General features: G+C 38.1%; 1 protein-coding gene across 1 annotated transcript in view; it reads right to left on the bottom strand.

Moving 5' to 3' along the window:
• Window positions 1-20,685, bottom strand: part of cdh13 (cadherin 13, H-cadherin (heart)) — a 160,596-nt gene that overhangs the window by 68,040 nt on the left and 71,871 nt on the right. Inside the window, exons 5-7 of the mRNA XM_037254322.1 lie at window positions 17,451-17,456; window positions 17,181-17,333; window positions 7,523-7,667 (exon numbers count right to left, since the gene is read on the bottom strand). Of these exons, the coding sequence (XP_037110217.1) occupies window positions 7,523-7,667; window positions 17,181-17,333; window positions 17,451-17,456 (304 nt within the window). The remainder of the gene's footprint in view (window positions 1-7,522; window positions 7,668-17,180; window positions 17,334-17,450; window positions 17,457-20,685) is intronic.

A 20,685-nucleotide genomic window follows, 5' to 3' on the forward strand; every position in this document is an offset into this window, starting at 1 on the left:
TGCTCTGAATCTCCTGTTCTCCCACCATTGAAGCTCTAACTAATGACTCCACTCACTAAATCAAGACAAAAGATACTTTCCTTTTAAAAGGACACTTCAATTAATTACCTCCAGAAAGTCCGTACGAGCAACTCAGTTAATAAAAATGAGAACCTATTAGTAGGCATTCATCTGCTCTCACCCAGAAAAAGAAGGCAATCGGTGCAAGACAGCTTGCTAACTGCACTGAGGCTCGAGACAAGGAGAACCAGAAATATTATTAAGTAATAAAAATAAAATAGAATCTACTCATTAAACAGACTTGGACAAAAACAATGGTAACCATTGATAACATTGAAAGTAATTTGACCATTGTACAATCATGTCCACTTGGCTTATTTAAAGGGTGACTACTATTGTGCTCCTTTACAACATGGTGTGTAAACGGATGAGAAGAATTGAAGGAGAGAGTTGTCTCTGGAAATTAGAAAGAAAATTACAGAGAAGAAATATAACAGATAAAAGGCTACAACTCAGAGCACTTTAAAAACAACCATAGCTGCATACAAAGTCCTGTACATGGAGTGAAAATCATATTTAATCACATAAAAGCAGCATACACCATAAAACACAAACAATGCTAAGCCTCATGTTGCGTCAAACGCCACATACGTATATGAAAACTGCGGGTAGCCTTTCCAAAGGGAGAGAGGCACTGGCAACATAAAAAGCTTGACCCTTCTGAGCTTGTAGTAGCATCTGGTAGACATCATTTATCAAGATTTGTCAAGATTTAAAGATAAAAAATAATCTTAAAATCAACTCAAATGTACTGGGAGCCAGTGAAGGGAGGCCAGAATTGGTGTTCTCCCTCTAGTACGAGCTCCGTTGAGGAGACGATCAGCAGCATTCTGGACCAACTGGAGATGTTTGAGGGAGGACCGGCTGACTCCAAAATAAAATTAATGATAATAATCCAGTCAAGATGGGTAGAGGGATGGATAGCTATTTTTAAGGAATATTGAGAAAGGAGAGTATTTACCTTAGCCAGCTGCCTAAAATGAAAAAATCTGGCTTTATTAACAGCACCAAATTGCCGGTTCCATTTAAAATCAGGGTCAGATTTAAAGTATATGAATTTATTTCTAAGTTTAAGTTCTGTTGTTGTCAGAAAATGAAAGCTTTGGATATGTTCGAAATAAAGATATCAATCAAAAAAATAAGATAAAAATAACTGTTGGCGATTGGGATGTACCAGACTGAGGAACAGTCCACGTATAAACCAAGTAAACAACAACACACTGCTTTGGAGATTTTCTACTGCAAGCGAGAGCGGGTTTCTGGCTCAAGTCTAATGCCAGAAATATGGCTGGCTTACAAAAATGGACAGGCTGGGTGAAGGGGATCTGGCCGATAGTGACGGTGACGGATGCTGCACTGTCAGAGAGCCTACTGAGATTGGCTGTATTTGTTGCAACAAATAGGATTGGTCACATTTTAAACTGTAATCCATGAGTCCAAGTTAGAAACAGAGGTCATTGTATGTGACTGAACACAAATCTCTGTCATGGTCACACTGGCATGGAAAGAAAAAAAAAAACACAAAGAAAGCAAAGAAAAAAAATAACCAATTGTAACAATAATGTGCATACAGACACACACACACACACACACACACACAAACCTAGACACACACAAACACACACGTGTATATATATATAGTATATATATATATGTATATATATATATATATATATATAGAGAGAGAGAGAGAGAGAGAGAGAGAGAGAGAGAGAGAGAGAGAGAGAGAGAGAGAGAGAGAGAGAGAGAGATAGCTATATAGATAGATAATATAATATATATATATATATATAGTATATGGATGGATGGATGGATGGATGGATGGATGGATGGATGGATGGATGGATGGATGGATGGATGGATGGATGGATGGATGGATGGGTGGATGGATGGATGGATGGATGGATGGATGGATGGATGGATGGATGGATGGATGGATGGATGGATGGATGGATTAATGGATGATGGACGGACGGACGGACGCACGAGTGGGTGGTTGGGTGGAGGGATGGACAGACGTACTGACAGACACTGGGTGGCTGGATGGACGGATGATGGAAGTTTGTTGTTTATTTACCCAAACACAATAATGTCATTTTAATATTTACAAGTTGATGTTTAGCACAGGATTCCGATCTTTTGAAACTAGATCTCGTTTACATGCCGACTGAGTAATGTCAAGCTAAAACATTCCTTATCCACTTACATGGCATACTAGACAGAAGCCTGAGGCTTTGTTACCATCTGTGAACTTTGTCATCAGTGCTTGTCTGACAATTCAAAATCAATACTCAATCATGGATGCACGTTTTACCCGCGAGCTGCTGATGCATTCTTAGTGCAGAAGCCCAGGAATGAAAAGATCGACAACTGGTGAAAAACTAAAAAAACAAGGCGGAAAACCTGTGAAATACTACAACAGAGATTAGAGAGTTCAATAAACACTGAGAGAATACGCTGCAATGTTACTTCACTTAAATGCAGCAGGACACTGAAATAACTAATGAGAGAGAGTGACAGACAGGCGATTGATGAAGGAGACTGTCGCTTTCCCATCAGCACTTGAATGAAGGGTCTTGGAAGAAAACACGCTTCTCGATATGGCGGTTTCTTCAATAATTGCAATTTATGACTTATATTAACAAACTACAGGTGGCATACTGTAACATTCGATTCTTTCATCCATTTTCTTAACCGCTTATAGTCATGGGTGCGCTGGAACCTGTCATTGGGTACATCCTGAACTGATCGCCAGCCAATTGCAGGGCATACAATAAAAATCAGTTTGTTTTGATGACAAAAAAACAGCATGGGAACACTTTTATTTTTTGGAAAGAAACAAATTGGAGCGATTGTTACACGGTTATGAAAGCAATAATGGCTGCCTTTTCAAATCAAAGTGAAAGTGGGAAAATGAATTGATGTGGTGAGATTGGTTTGTCTGATGGGACTTAAAGCCTTTGAGACTTGGGCTCAGCGAGAAGAGCAGGCCACTGCGAAATCAAAGCAAGGGACAGATAATCAAGGCCAACTTGATATGAGACTGTGCAGGGGCAAAGAAGAATAGAAACCTTTTGAAAGATTAGCAGTGCTCAAGCAGTGGAACAGCCACCATGGCTCCGCTTGGAGCCATTGTTACACCTTGGATTTTCAATCCATACTATATTTGGGGCTCCTCATTCAGATCTTGGACTGATTTCAAGAGAAAGTTCTCATCTGCATAATATGTTTATGAACAGCAAGGAGAAAGAGTGAGAAACTCTCAGAAAATAAAGAGATGTTGAATCTATTTAGCTTTGGAATGATGGATTGGACCAAAATGATGTACTCCAAACCTGACGTGTATTCAAAGAAAGCATTTTCTCCTTTGTATACATTCACTTCAAATATCTATTGAAAACAAAAAGAAGCCAATTTAGAACACATTTCTGCTGTGATGCATAGGCCTCCCTATGGAAATTTAAAAGAAGATGGCTCGTGGAAATCAATGATACCTTATTGGTGAAAAGAGAACAGACACATACAAATGAATAAATACTCCAAGTGTGTCTTATTAAATTGGTATTTGGATTAAAATAACGCTTATTTAGCACACAAAATGAGATAGTCCTAGTAATTAGATATATAAATTGTCCAGGTGGGCCATTACTGAGCCAAACGAGACCAACACGTCCGTTGGAGAAAAGGGAGTGAAAAGAAATGATGGGAAGAAAAACATGAAAATTTGTCCTAATAACAATGGTCGAAGGATAATTGGGCAGCATTCTAAATGGACATGAAATTGCTCTGACAAGCTGCTGATAGGTCCAGTGGGATGGAGGGTCACCTGTATAGTGTTTGGGAGACTGCTCTCTAGCTAACAGAGGGAACCAGTCAAAAGAGAGGAATGGACATAAACCATAATGTGACAATCAGGAACCATCATGTAACAAATTGCCTGCCAGCTTTGGTATAATTTTTCGGTTGAAGCATTTTCCATCTCCGGCAATTTCTCTCAAGCTTGAGCATTGTTATCACCCTCACAAACTCTTAACTTGCCACAACTTCAAGGAGGTTTTTCAAGGTCTCTCAGTATCAGTATTGATGCACTTTTTTTTGGGGGGGGGGCATTGTCAGCTACAGTGTTGTGTCATGCAATCCCCCACCACACAACATACTTTTGTAATGCAAATATAAAGATCAAATGTTTATATTTAGCTATACTAAGATAAAGGACGGATTGAAATACTACATTCATTCAAAATGTTGGTGGCAGAACCACTGTGACATTTAAAAAAGAAAAAAATGAAATTTTATAAAGGTTTCCTATTTCAACTGTGATAAGGTCACTATTTGAATATTTAGTTTATGTATAAAAAACCCTTGCAATATAAATACACACAGAGTACTAATGATATGGTCATTAGTGTCAGACGACAGATTGGAGAGGGATGTTCACCCTTCAAAATCATTAAAGGTAGGCATAGGCATATTGTCACACCAATTCATTAATACATTAATATTTAGTAAAATGATGAAGCTGTCTAAAGCTATCATTGTCTCCACCAACCTACTCAGGTTTCCTACGTAAAAAACTATTGCTTCAATTTAACTTAATTTAATTGCTTAAATGTTCACCCAAAATTACAGTTCTAAAACTGTTGGGTCAAAATGAACCGAAATTGGGTGAAAAAGATAACCCAGTGTTATAATGTGTTTCCACTTACACCCATGCAAGGTGCTCACATAACCCTAGCGTACACACTAGTGTAGAACAGAAGTGGTTCCTAAAGTCAAACAATGCTACTGAGAAAAGATGTCAAAATGAACATAATGATAAACTTGTAAATCAGGCTTGTTTGTGGAAGTTGAAGAACAGACCAAATTCATCACAGCAGGGTCCTGGGCCTTAATCATCGAAAATAAACACAAATTAGTCACCAACGAAAACTGCACCCTGAGTTATTATTATCATTTATCCTCCATCATGTCCAATTACGTTTATATATCACTGAGACACTAATGTCTCTGAATGGTGCCACCAGAAGAGCACTAAAGGAAACTGTTGAAAGCGTAATTGTGATCAAATGATTTCCACTGTGATTTCAAATGCATTGACAATGCAAGCAAACTCTGTGATGTCTGCATTTGAGCTGACACTACAGAAGGTTCGCATTCATTTAACGTTGCCTTGTTCGGCTAGATCCACCTGCCTGACCAAAAATTTACATTTCACATAACTGTTTAAATGTGCAAGTTAATTTCTGGAAAGAAATGTGACAGGGTTAGACAATTAGAACAGTTAAAAAATATATTTCGACACTAACTCTAAATCAAAGTGAGCAAATCCACTGTTAGGTCAGTCAGTCACTATTAATGGAAATAGAGGGGAACAGACAATGGGGGAAACGGAATATGAGAGGAAAACTAAGAGTGGTGGAACAAACACAGAGAGAGAAACGATTTGGCTGCATGTCTTATCGGTCTATACAGAAATGTCAGTGCACTGTGACATTCTCTCCTCTAGCTTCCCGCTGCTGCCCAGTCGCTACCATATACACACAAAGCAGGCTGCAGCACCACACAAATCCAAACACGGCTGAACGCACTGCACAATACTTGCAAAATTCTACTGTAAATACAAGAACATATTTGAATGGATTTTTACTGTTGAGGTTGAGTCCATTCATTTGGATTATACTATTGTCATGGAAAATCAAGTTAATTTCTGCCAAGGTGATGAGGTGTCCGTCTTTTAAATAGCAATGGGGAAAAAATGAATAACAATAAAACTTTGCTACAATTGTCATGAAAAAACTAGGGAGCTCCCAGGCAACATAGACTGGTATTTCATTTTCTTTGTGAAATGATTTGTTATCTTATACTTTGTCTTGGTGCTATGTCAGGATGTCATACGGTTTACTTACATAAAGTAGATGCCAACTGACCCTATGCCATCTCCACACCCTTCTGTGGAATTGCAAGCATATTCAGAGTTTACGTGAGCTGAAAAATACCACTTTTACTAATTGGTGAAAATATAACTTTTGAATAAATGACAAATGTCAGCCTGATCTGTCGATGAATCTTTTTTCCCCCACTACTAAAGGCACCATAAGGGCAGAGCCAGCCGATATATCAGTACTTTATTGTCAGTAAATCAGCACAACAAAGTTGAAGGTGAATACCAGGCCTGCAGGGGTCAATCAACTGATTTGGGTTCAATTTGTCATCAGCGCCATGCGGTGCACACATTGCAGTTGAAATATGAGTGGTGTTAAGAATAATGGATTTGAAGAATTTATTCTTGGTGGCTGGAGCTGCCCCAAAAGTCATAATCACAATATCAATCACAAAGCAGAATCTTAAGTGAGCAGAACTGGGATAAAAGCCCTGAACAACTTGTGTTTTACATAAATGATATTTAAGTTGTTGATGAATTCTAATCCCAAACACCAAATCTAATTAAACAATGTTTCAGTGGCCAACAGTCATGAGATAATTTCCTAACACCAGTTTGTAGGCCACAACTACACATTTATATATAAATTATTTTCTTGACAAATGGAAATTCATATCCAGCCTTAATTGACTTGTGTTTTATAGCTACAAAGTAAATATGTAAGCGTGAAGATTGCAGTGAAATCTTTTTGAAAAATATAATGAAAGCTTTGGTTTTATGGGGAAAGAAAAAGGGGACTTAGTTTTGACAGAGAGAGAGAGAGAAAGAGAGAGAGAGAGAGAGAGAGAGAGAGAGAGAGAGAGAGAGAGAGAGAGAGAGAGAGAGAGAGAGAGAGAGAGAGAGAGAGAGAGAGAGTTTATTTTTCCCGGCACTTTCTGAATTAGAAAAAAAAAAGCTAAAACATATGTGTCACCATAACCTCATTAAGTGTCTTGGAAAGTCTACAACATCATTAGACATCGAGAAACTCGCAGTCTCAAATTCCTGGGCTGAATTAAGGTATGTCCCCGCTGGAAGCTATCCCAGCTGACAAAAGGCAAATTACATCATATTTATACAGTATATTCTGTACATACATTATCATTCACACTGATAAGTTTTAAGCCTCCATACTGTACTAGACATGTGGTAATATCCAGGCAACTGGAATTCCTAAGCATATTTTCCATAGTTTTCAAAGTTGCAGTGGGACCAGACATGCTTTTATCAACTCTACCAATATACTACCAATGCAGAAGTATGCCCCAAGACTTATAAACAAACTTTGATGGTGTTTCCCTTTAAGACACAATGTAGGCCGTGAGACTCAAGAGTCTTTCAACAAAGTGTCTTGAGAGGCAATTGCATTACATGTGTAGGTCTCTTGCGAGACATGTTTGTCTCTGTGTTTTATTATTCAGCTGCACGAATGGGGCTTCAGCACCAGTTGCATGAATTCCACTAACCCCTGCTACTAAATCAAGAAGACATCACCGGTGAAAATTATTTCGCGAGGGTTGTAACAAAGTAAAAGTCACCTACCTGTAGGCGATCCCTCGAGCACCTCTCCGGTGTAGCGCGTCTCTTTGAATATGGGCCGGTTGTCATTCTGATCGATGATAGTGATGACGAGGATCACTGGTCCCTCAACGAGGTTTCCGTTTAGGTCTGTGGTTGACACCTCCAGCTGTAGCATAAAAAAAAGAATAGAAAATTACATTTTTGTCACTAGTTCAATAAAAAAATCATTAAAAGTCAACTGATTCCTGATAAAACCAAGAGATGATTTATTCCAAACAACAATCACTGTTTTAAACAACTGCCTGATTTGCAGTGCCACATTGAGTTACATTTATTAGGTTTCCACCTGGCACCATTGGGTCGGATAAAGTGTTATTTTGGATTGTTTTTCATTATTATAATGATGATTTACAATTATATATGCCAGTTGCTGCAGTAAATAAGTCTGTTGATGATAAACATAGAGCGTGATTGGCTGCTGTGAAGTGCTGGCGATTAACAAACTATTGGATCATTATGTAATCATAAATTTGATCACTTGACCCTGCTTTGAGGACTATGTCATTCATTGCAAGCTCTGATTTCATATAAAAGAAGTAACCTCGTGATCTTTTCCCATGTCCAGAAAACTGTAACGATCAGATCAGTCACTGACACTGAGATGCTAATCATTGCTTTTGTGACATCAAGTCTGGATTATTGCAAACTCTGTCGTCAGGTTTTCCCCATATAAGATTTTGAGGTCTGCATTTTGTCCAGAATATGATGGCTTATGTTTTTTTTATGTCCTGAATAATAGAACATTTTCCAGAAAAGTAACAGTAAAACAATAAAGATGAGACCATAAAGCAGAAAATCAGAAATTCAAAATAAAAAGACTTTGAACTTAAATATTTTTCTGTTATTATTTTCTTGAACATTAAGATCAAGACATTTGATCATCATATTGAAATATTTTCAAATGTTAATGTAACATTTCAGTCTGGGCCTGAATTTACAGTACATTAATTATTTGTGCAGCACTCAGTAATTTAATGAGTAGCCTATAATTAAGGAAGGAATTGCAAAGGCTAATCAGCTCTCTCTAAACCAGTGAAATCTTTCTTTATGGGTAAATATGTGTGTAAAAAGATTGCGGAGAAAATTATTATTTTTGTCTCCCCCGTGTTTTTTGTGTGCCTCGTCAATATGTAAATCCGTTTAATATATAAATGCCTCCCCTGCCACGAAAACTACCATACCACTGGCATATTGGGATATTAAAAGCACACTATACGGTATACTGTTCATAGTGTTGCCTGTGCTTTGTGTGCAAACAAAATAATTTTGCAGCAGGACAAGCAACAATAAATACATTCCAGTGGGATACAATTAATCGGCTGTGGGGGGAAAAGGGGTTTTACATTAACCATAGAATGACTTCTTAACTACAGAAATGTTCACAGTTTAAAACATTTGGCCATAAAATACACATACACTAGATCATTATTAACAATCATTGGCAATCCTGTTGGGAGATTTGAATAATGGAGGGATTTAGGGAACGAATGCAGAAATATGCAAAGCATCTTTGGGCCACACACATCATCTATAATATTATACAAGGGCCCAAACAATTTTGTCTAAGAATGTTGTCTGTTGTAATTAGTATCTTGGCCAATGGTACAATATAGACATAAACGTAAATATTCTTTTAACATGCAAAACATTCGAGACAATGGACAAATGCCATTTACCAAAACGACCACTAAAAACTCAGCTATGAGACAAAGAAAAGCGAGGACATGTTTCTGCTGTTAGTCTTCTAAAATCGGTTGCCATTTAGTCACAGATAGATTTTAAAGTGGTGTTGCTAGTCCACAAATCACTAAATGGTTTAGGGCTGGAGTAGCTCACAGATGGGTTTAAAGGTAATAAAACAAGTAGGACTGTTATACAAGTAGATCGATTGACTAAGGCCAGCTAATTGTGCCCCGAGTGCAAACTAAACTGTAAACTTGATGGTGAGGCATAATTTACAGACTAACCGTTTCAATTCATGCCCTTCATTGACAGATCTAGTGCTATGTTTGCAATTTTGAAACATACTTTTCACTCAAGATTCCATGTTATACATACACTATAGAATATGCAATATATACTTATGGACATATATAGAGACTATAACTCAGGAAGGAGGGGAAAAAACAATGTGAAAAAAAATCTTTATCACCACATTGAAAATAAGTTTAGGTTGCATTATTAATTACTATAGTTTCATTTTAAATTTCTTATCTCGCTTTGTTTGTGCTTTGTGAAGTGGTTCAATAGTCCTGACCTTCCATGAAATTACGCCATTAAAAAAAGCCACACACAAGTCTAAGCCTTAGAAAGACTTGTTGTTTTAAAAGTCAAAATGAAGAAATACCTGTGCTATAAATGCTTTTGGTGGAACTGTAAACTAGTTACCATGACTAACATTCTTCTCCTTCCGTATTTCAGTTTTTTCTTCGGCTTCCATTATGTGCCTAATGGAAGAAGAAGCGGCGTGGCAGCGAGTTTTCGTACCCACCATGTGTTTAGTTTGCAGCTAGGATTGTATTTTTGGCTACAATGTGACACGGGACTTTATTTGAACAAAGCCAATTTGAAGTCAAAAGAGAAACTTTTAACATTGTTATTAAGCGGATTTTCTGTCGTCTTCGTGTGGTGCCGGAGGCAGCGCAAGCTCCGCTCAAATTATTTTCTGAACGCAGCTTGTGCTTCAACACACTGGGCTCCAGTACCTCATTTTTTGGGCTACACTAAACAAGCAAACAGCACATTTGAACAACATTCGGAGTTCCTGAATGGTTTTGTTGAAGCAGTGCGCCTGGGGCATATTTTGCATCTATAATGAGGAAACGGAGATTTTAGGAGCAACGCATTGCAATGTTTATGGGCTTGTTTTTTTTTAAGTCAGTCTTGCCTACCTACCTCCCACCCCTGCAAAAAAGTGAGAAAGTTATGGTTACAAATGAAATCATTGCATTAAAGGAGAGCTGCCATAACCAAACCGCAAACTAGCAAAGGAATGCTGTATTATGTGTCAACTGGGTAATGACAGACTCGGCAAGGAAACTTATTTTCTTGCATTGCACGACCTTCGCAGTCGTTCCTCTTTCAATCAGTTTTGCATGACATCACGCACCTTTCTCTATCATACGCTGTCTCACTGCACAGTCTTCAATATATTACACTTACATTATCACTGTGGAACTAAAAGCATGAGGTACAATGGCGGTCACGCACATACACGCAGTTACTTGCATGCACAGACACAAACATCTATTGAACATTAGGCACATCGTTTTTCAATTATTATTCTGTCCCAGTTGCTTCTATAGTAGAATTCCATCCATCCATCCATTTTCTGAACCGCTTAGTCCCCACGGGGGTCGCGGGAGTGCTGGAGCCTATCCCAGCCGTCATCGGGCAGTAGGCGGGGGACACCCTGAACCGGTTGCCAGCCAATCGCAGGGCACACAGAGACAAACAACCATTTGCACTCGCACCCACACCTAGGGACAATTTGGAGTCTTCAATCGGCCTACCAAGCATGTCTTTGGGATGTGGGAGGAAACCGGAGTGCCCGGAGAAAACCCACGCGTGCCCGGGGAGAACATGCAAACTCCACACAGGGAGGGCCGGAGGTGGAATCGAACCCGCACCCTCCTAACTGTGAGGCGGACGTGCTACCCAGTGCGCCACCGAGCCGCTAGTAGAATTCCAACAAGCCTAAAAAAGATGGAAAACTGGGGTCGATATCAGCATGCAGAGAACCTGACCTAGGGCATTAATAATCATAAGACTGTGAAAAGCGATGATCTGTTGAACTGCATATCCTGACTTAAAGCACTGTGTGGAATGTTAATAAAATATAGGCTACTGTAGATACAGTAATTAATGAGATTTCTCTCCCCCGCCATACACTGCAAATCAGTCAATGTTAAAATTTCAGTAGTAACTATACTATAGCGGTTGTTGGAAGTGTTTGCAATGGCAAATGTCAACATTAATAGTTATTTTCTGAACAAATACAAACTAAAGTAGATAGACTTAAGTTATTTGAAATAAATTTATTCAGTTAAAGCTGGACATGAATGGAAACTGTGAAAAGGATGACGCATATGGAAGTTTTTCCATTGCACTTCACTGTCATCGACGTGTTTTCCATTTCAATTTAGTGTTCCTCTCCCACTGTGGCATTGAAGTAGCCACCCTCTTCTTCATTTGTTGTGGAGAATTCAAAAGAGCTTTGCCTGTCGCTCATATTCTTAAGATCCCTGTGAAACTGCTTGCAGTCGCTCCAAGGTGAATATTACTCATCACCTCCCAAATACAGCTGAGATACAGCCATTATCAGCAGACGTCATAGCAGAACCCTGCTTCCGCTGTTTAGAGCAGTGGTTCCCAAACGTTAGCTAGAATACTTTGATCTTTGGTTCCGGATGAGTGACTCATCAATTTGCAACTCCGAATTGTGACGTTCTCCTTAGCTCGCATTATAAGGAGGAAGACCACAGCATTCACAGTCTCTTTAAAAATACTTTACTGATGTTTTACATCGAAACTTACACAATTCAAAGAGAGGGACTACTTGATGAAGCTCAATTAACAATCAAATGACAAATAGTAAAAACATCTGTAACGGGGTGTGCCTTCATGCACCAAATTTCTTCATTACGTGTCATTCATAATCTTGAAATGCTGTGTGACCGTCGTAAACCAAAATTAGATATACATAATGAGACCTGGTGCTATGAAGATAAAATATGCACTGTTTGTTTAATCCATGTTCTAGCAGTCAGTTCTAAATCTTTAATTGGAAAAGTGTATGCCTCTGTGATCTCATTTGTACTTTTACAGCCTGTGTTTATCGTTTAAAAAACGATTTAAATGTCAAAAAGAATATTACAGTGATGGTAAATTACGTAAAGATGTTCATGTGCTCATTAGCAAAAGATTGCTTCTTAAGATTGATTATTTTGTGCATGGGTTTCTTTCACCAGTCTTATCTCAGAGATCCTCATCTAAAAATCATTCATTCATCACAGCAGAGAAGACACCAACGGATTGTCAACGGAGATAAAAATAGACACTCTTGGGATGGTGGGGGGGATGAAAGACGGGGTAGGACATAAAAACCGAAAAGATAGAAAAAGCAGGGCTCTTTCATTTAGCGGGCAAGATAAAAATAAATGATAATCCCTCCTGGATGGGTATTGGAATTGACACTACGGCTTCCCCTCGTGTAACATGGCCCCAAGTTAAGGTACGGAATCATCTTTTGTCTGGCACTGATAGGATTGCTTGATGGGACGGCGGAAATATGTCTGTAACTCTGCTTCATCCTCTGTCGCAGTGTTAAAGCTTCAGTCATCTTAAAAGCTCTATTAATTGTGTGAAGGCTTTCCAAAAATTCACCATTCATTCCGGGTGGCCCGCTCAACATTACACATTTACGTGTACATTGAAATCTTTGAAATTCAAAACAATTACATTATTCAGTTCGGCATGGGAAGGATTTTTAACATTCTCCCCAAAAATTTCAAATTTTTCATCATAATTTTCACATGGTAAAATTCACAAATTCATATATTCTATTCCCACATTTATTCACTGATTCATACAATTTCAACACACGCAAAAAAATATGTGTGTGTGCCTGTGTGGGTGTGTGTCTGTGTATGTGTGTTGTGCTTTATCTATTGCCCACATACAGGGAATAAGTTCACACGAGGCCTATTTCCCTGTGTGCAGGGCAGCGTATCGTGCACTCTAAAGCCCAAGAAATTATGGTTCACTCAAGCAGAAAACAGAAGAAGGATTTGGACAAATGTTTGCAGTTGCAGCTACTACAAATAGAGTGGGCATTAAATTGATGTGCATAAAAGCTGTCTATTATTGCAATTGACGTGCAATCATTAAATTGAAAGGGTCTCAATGGCAAATGAATGTCATATACTATACTGTAGCCATCTATTAAATTAATCTTCTGAAATAAAGTAATCCCTCTGAAAGAAAATCAATTTTTTCATTTTCTTTACTGGTTATCCTGCTCAGATTCACATGAAGCTAAAGGCGATAGACACCCTGGACTGGTTGCCAGTGAATCTCAAGCAGACGCATGTAGAGCGAGACAATCATTCTCACTTATAGTCACACTGTCTAAGCAGGAACTGAACTACTGCTGCTTGCACCAAAGTCAGGCGAATAAACCACCACCCCAGGGGCTGGCAACCTTTAATACTCAAAAAGCGATTTGGAACATCTCCCACAGAAAAGAAGAAACAAAAACACAGGGAGTCACAAAAATCCTTTGACATCTAAAGTAAGCCCAACACTGTATATTCTTTTTTTTAACCTGTATGTATATATACATACAAAAATGGTAGTAAACTATTTTATTTCAGTGGGAAAAAAACTGTGAAAAAAAGAGACTTTCAAATGAATTAGTATAAATCCTCTCTTTTGATATTTTGCTAAATTTTGCGTGGGTAGAATTGAGTGTAACGAGGACATTTGTGCCAATGGCCCTGGCTTAAAAACATTAAAAGTAAGTAAAAGCCTCCCATTCAGTACAACGGCATATATTATCATACTATTTTATAGGCAATCAAACACAATGTTATCTCTGCAAAGTCAAAAATGTAATTATGTAAAACTGATTAGAATTAAAAGAATAACAGTCATTTTCTATAGGCATTCTCTGAACATAATTGCCTACAATATACAATGCGGGAACATTTCACTAACTAAAGGAGAAAATGTCGGCCTGTATCACTGATAACCTTTTGCAAATCATTTTAAAGTTCATTGACAATTTCTTATGCTGATTACCAGTGTTAGATTTTTTATGGTGATTTTTGTGATTTCATCTCACTGCAGGCTGTGGTTTGACAGGTGCACTAAAGCTGAGGCAGAGTTGTGCTTGTCTGGCTATGATGCTCAAAATACATCAATGGAATTGTAGAATGTGTGAAAGAAAGTTGACTTGACCAAGCCTTCCTACACAAAATATGTCAAACATAGCACAATTCTGGGCTGCTTATTCCAATAGAGCCAACACAATGAACAGGCAGCCACTAAATATGTGGGACAAGATACATGGTTACTTACCCATAAGAGGAAAGCTGAGAGTCAATCGACCAAAGTGTTTTAAATGATTGATATTTTTTATATTAATGAGAAAAGAGAGCGTTCATAATCACAGTTTTGACAAAAATCGATTGAAAAAGGCCATTCTGCTTGTTTCTTGCAAACCCCATTAATTTCAAAATTTCATCAATTTAAAAAATTAATTTCAAAGACTAAAAGAAAAATAATGAAAAAAAAACAACCTCAGGGTATGGCTGATTTAACCTCCTTGAAAGATAAAGATGTTTTAAGTCAAACACAATCCATTCTGTCATTCCAGGTGTGTGATATGTCACATTTCAAAACAGCTTTCCCCCAAAGGAAATAAAGCAAACGAATTCAAGAGTCTCACAGTCACCTACATTCTTTGTACCGCTTATCTCGTTAGGGTTGTGGATGTGCTGTTTTCTATTCCAGCTAACAGTGGGGCAAGAGGCAGGATAAACACTGAAATCATCGCCAGCCAATCACAAACATTGTTAACGGCTATCTAAAAAGTAAAGTGTATCATCTCGTGGTCTTGTATACGTACATATTGTTGGAGTAATTAACTGCAGCATTCAAAGAGATTCTCTAGGTAACTAACCTTTTGTTATTTGTTTTCATACTTCTTTCTGATAACGATGCAAATTACACTTCCTCCTTTTGGCCCGATTCACCCCGATCAAAATATATATATAGAGGAGTCCAATCCGATCTCCTTATACGTGCCATCTTCAATCCGGGTAGATTTGTATTTTTCATTTACTAATCTAAATAAAAAAACACATTTTACATTTAACGATCATCAACACGGGCTCAACTGATAGCTGTCTGTGTTGAATGTGTGTGTTCATCCACAGTAAATGTTTACCCTTCTAGTGGTTTGCAGATTTCTAGTGGTTTGGTTTACGGTTCCTGTAATAGCACACTATTTATCGTGAGTTAATCTGGTGATGGCGTTCTTGTGTTCGGCTTTAATCTTCTTACATTTATTTCCAGTCTGACTTCAAGGAGCAGAAAAAAAGTGTGTAAGATGTTAATACCCTATTAAATGGCAAAGGCATAGTGTTGAACAGCACTCATGCAGCAACCACAAAGCTCAAGTTATGCTCTCACGATGCTTGCTGACAGACAGCGAGGCTTTATTAAAGTGGACACAATGGAGAATGTACTTAGACTGTTCTATTCTCATTACAAATACTCTAAGTTGGGCTTCTGGAGTGCCTGCCCATCCACCGATTGTGAACTTAATTCAAGTTAACTTCATTCAAGTAAAGCTTTTGTTTTCTGCCAAGTTTTAAAAGGAATGTTCAAAATTTTGCCTGGAGGGTTTTCAGTATGTCAAAGCTAACAACTGAGCAGAGGTGCATAGAGTTTTTTTTTTTTTGGGGAGTTTGCAAAGATTTGCGGAAATACAATTGATCATTTTGGTAATCAAATATTTTGTATTTACTCAATATACATTTACCATTAGCTCCATCCCATATTTTTAAATAAATATAGTACATGTATTTGCAACTTGCTGATGTGAGTGTTGTCAATCAGCTAATACCAATATAATGGTCTTAACAGTAACACAATGGTCATTTTTTATTGGTCATTTCAGCAAATGGAATGTTCTTCAACCACTTTGAGAAACATTTATAAGCAGTGCAGCATAACTCACATGTCCAATGTGGTTTATAACACCTGCCAAATGTTGAATATTTATGAAATGGCAGGTGGAGTACAACCACAGGAGAGCCGCTGTTGATGTGCACGGTAATGGCACCTCCAGATGCCCCAATTCAATTTCACCCTTTAGCTCATCCTGTACTTACAATTGGACTGACTTGATTTGTCAAAGGTTTGAGGATGACACAAATCAGCAGCGACAACAGAGACAAGTGAAACCTGTCAAGCACGTTTTTCTTTTGAAGGGTCGTTGTCCCTGTCAATTCTTTTTTCCATATTTATAATATGAGATTTTAAAAAGCAACTATTTTACTGTTAGCTTGCAGTTAAAAGAGGATGAAGGTCAATGGATCAACTAAGGTAAAAAATATTGGACATTATCTTTATCCCTCTTTCATTTAACGTTCAAAATAAAAAGCTTTTTATAAAGCAAGTTACAAAATATTCATGCCCTATTTGTTTTATTTTGCCAATCATGGGGTTTGATCAATTTAACATTTGGCAGAAACTAATCGTTTCTAAACAAAAATCCTATCGATGTAACTTAATTAAAATGTGAGAAGGTCTTTCTGCGTATCACTTTATGTACCATTGTTTCTTTTGCTCAAAAGAAATGAAATGCATTTTAGGAATTCTGTCATATTAAAGGAGAGATTTACTCTGAATTAACACTACAAGTACATTTTTTACTGCCTATGTCTGAATATGTGACAGTGACTAAATTCTGGTGTGGGGATGATGGATGTAATCACCATCCTGTGAGGTCCCGAATAAATAAATGCAAACTCATGGTTTTAGTAATCCGTTTGCAGTATTTTAGTTTGAATTTACAGTTGATTACGTGACAGAGATGAAGCCCACTGACCTGGTATGAATCGATGACCTCCCGGTCCAGTGAGCGAGTGACTGATACGTCTCCTGTGTCTATGTCAATAGTAAAGAGACCTTTGGGGTCCTGGTCAGCACCAGGTCCTGTCAGTCGGAAAATATGATCCCACGACTTCTCTGTAGCAATCACCTGCAGGCCAAAACACACACAGCAAGTCAAAGCGTTGCACATTTATCTTTTGGGTCAAGCTATTTCCCAGATTATATTGTTGTGTCGGCAGAAATACATTTTGATAGATGTACTCACATGAGACTACAGTTGCCAGCACCATCCATGAGGAGGCCATTCAGAAGAAAAGAAAAAGAAAAGGGAGGGTGCAGATCATTTTATGTCCACACAGTGTAGATTGTGACTTAAAGAAAAAAATCATATAATAATTCTAACCTTAATTATTGAAAAATATTAAGAGCATAATCAAAACAAAGTCTGGAAACATGCCATACTTCAAAAGTCAAACTAAACAGAGTTCAACTGTTACTCGGTATGATTAACTCTTAAGACTTTAGCACAATTTAGGGTTTTTTTGAGAGAGGTTTTTTAAACTACAACTTAGAGAAGGAAATGCATGAGAAAAGGCGTGATTACAGATGACAAATATTAAATATTCATATCATGATTAGAGTGAACAAGGCGAGCAGTTTCCCATGATATTGCTGAAAAAATTACACAATTTTATTTTTAATGTAAAAATATCAAATCTGTAAACATGCGTTTTGGGCTCATTAGAAAATGTAAAAATCAGCAACCAATATGAATTATTTATTCTACTTATTCTACAACTACTTTACACTGTTTCATTTATTTTTCCGACTTTGATGACAGCTCGTAATGCTAAACTTGTATTCAAATCCTAACCTGTTGTTCTCGTGAAGTGCGAAATACTGAATTCCAGTACCCACCAAAGACCGTTGTTATTAATATGACCTGGTGATTGAGGAAGTCAGGGTGGAAAGGCAGCAAAAGAAAGGATTCACAGATGGCTCAGCAGCGAACCTTCGAGAAGGCAGCGCCACTAAAATAAGGCATGCTGGTGTTCAATGAGATGTGAACGTATTAGTGAGCTGATGACATGGCAACTCCAGGTGAAACCGTCGTAAAGTGTCAGCGAAAGTTTAGCGTCATTACGAGATGCTTAGTGGGAGATTGCAAGAACAAAGTCTACACTTGACTGACGCAGGTGGTGCCAGCTAAATATGTATCCAGTAGCTTTGTCTGTGCTGAATATGTCTCCACAGTGAGTCGGGCAGGCACCGAGAGGAAAAGATCCCCCACCACCACCACCACCACCAACACGCACCGTGTCTATCAGCTCAAATTAATTGCTAAACAAACATGAAAAGCAGTGTGGGGTGTGACACGACATGGAAATGACAGGAATTGAATTGCTGCTGTTCAAAAATACTGAGAAGGAGCACTGAAGCACTTTTATAGAAGAAAACCCTTTTTTGACCCACGAGATGATGTAGACAGCTGTGATTGAATTTCGAGTTCAACTGTGATACCAGCAGTTTATGTCGATGTTTGCATCTGTCAATATCTGAAAAAAATTACTAATTACAGGTTAATGACAGAAACATTTGGAACAGATTGAGCAATATTTTAAGAAACACTCTATATACTCTATACAAGTAGTCTAATTATTGTTGTACTCTATACAAGTAGTCTAATTATTGTTGAGATGAGTCTCCTTGAGAGAAAGAAGAATGCAGGTACTCATTTATGTGTCCTTCCAGTTCAAACTAATGAAGGGCAAGATGCAAGTTTGAAAGGCCAGGTAAGGACGGAATTCTCAAGAAAAAATGAGTCACTAATGGTGACAGTGGAACTGATTATTTCTACACACATTATTTTCTTGGTAATTATTGTTATAAAATATACCTAAAATCAGAGGTTGACTGGCAGTCTGGAACAGACAAGGCTTTCAGCTGTTGACCTATGAAACAGAGTAACAGTAACCAGCTCAATCTCAACATTTTTGCAATTCTTGTTCCTTTTCTGCCTAAACGTTAACATGCGTGGTGAACTAAGTATTGGAAATGTGCATTTGATGGACACGGGTGGCCAAAATGAATACGTACACCAACCAATGACATGTTCATTGGCTGTATGGATGGAGAGACAAATGGAAAGCCACATAATTCTAAAAAGGAATAATAATAATAATAATAAAATGTGGAATTGTGATTCGTCATATTGGAGCCAATATAAAAGTCTTCCTTAATGCCCGCAACCATGGTTATGGCACTATGCATTGCGTTGCTAATGGAAAAAGGTAGAAAAACAGAAGCCTACATTAGGTCAGCATCTATTCTGGAGTTATCACCTGACAAATCTGCTTTTTATTGCTTTGCCTGCTTGTAAGCTCCTCTCATCATATTGCATACCACCACCTGCTCCATTTGTCCTGCGGTCCAAGCAAGATTCGGAATTTGCGTCTGCCAAACAAAACATGACTAACTGTATGAAAAGGACAAAAGAAAGGAAGAAGCCCCTAATAAAGGGAGAGTGTGTGTGTGGGGGGTGATTGGATGTTTCTTTGTCTTCCAGAGACAATTAAGCAAATAATTTAGAATAAATGATAAAGCCAGAGGCTGCGTGTGTTTTAATGCTGTAATATTCCCCAATACAACGTGCCTGCTCTGTGTTCAGAAGATACGGCCAATGTGTTGTTCACTGGCAGTTTTGTTGAGAGCACAAACAATACAAAAAAGTGCATGAGGGGAGAAAAAAATAAAACAAAGCAAACATGTAGGAGCTGTTGGACAGCCTTGGACAGATGATGCAGAGAAAGGAGAGGTGATGAAACAATGCAAGAGACAACATATTTATTTTGTGATGGATATTATCTGGCACTGCAAGTTGATTTGTGAGCTGAAACCTGAGGTTGACGTTGCATGTTGACGTGTGTGACTTTAACATGTATTGCATAAGTGAACCGAGGCATTTACTGTCAACTAATATGACAACACATATTTTAAAAAAAGAAAAAAAATAGCTTGCAACAACAACAACAACAAAACAGAAAAGTACAAACCAATATTTTCGGGGAATGATTTGGCGCAAACCTTTGCAGTGGACAGATACATTAAGGGACATTTCATTGCAGGATTCAGTTTGTGTCGGTGGCCCCAGAGAGAGCACAAAAGAGACCTCGCTATCAAAACAATCCCGAAACCAGCAGGAGGTGTGACACAAACAATGTGCTTCCAACCCTTCTCTTGAGACCTGTAGTCACAACACCATCCTCCGGCCCTTGAGCCAAACACACAGACACACACATTACATTCCCACATATTATCCAATGACAGTCACCCATCACTCCCGCTCTTTACTTCTATTTTAAGGCAAGATGGAGAATGCCTAAAAAATGGCTCGCTGTCTCATGAATGTGAATGGTTGCATAAGACAAAAACAATTGGTGTGGAAAATCAGTTTCAGCGTGTCACAGACATATGACTTCTACTTCATGTAACGACACACA

The sequence above is a fragment of the Syngnathus acus genome, chromosome 6, assembly GCF_901709675.1.
Source record: "Syngnathus acus chromosome 6, fSynAcu1.2, whole genome shotgun sequence".
Lineage (NCBI taxonomy): Eukaryota > Metazoa > Chordata > Actinopteri > Syngnathiformes > Syngnathidae > Syngnathus > Syngnathus acus.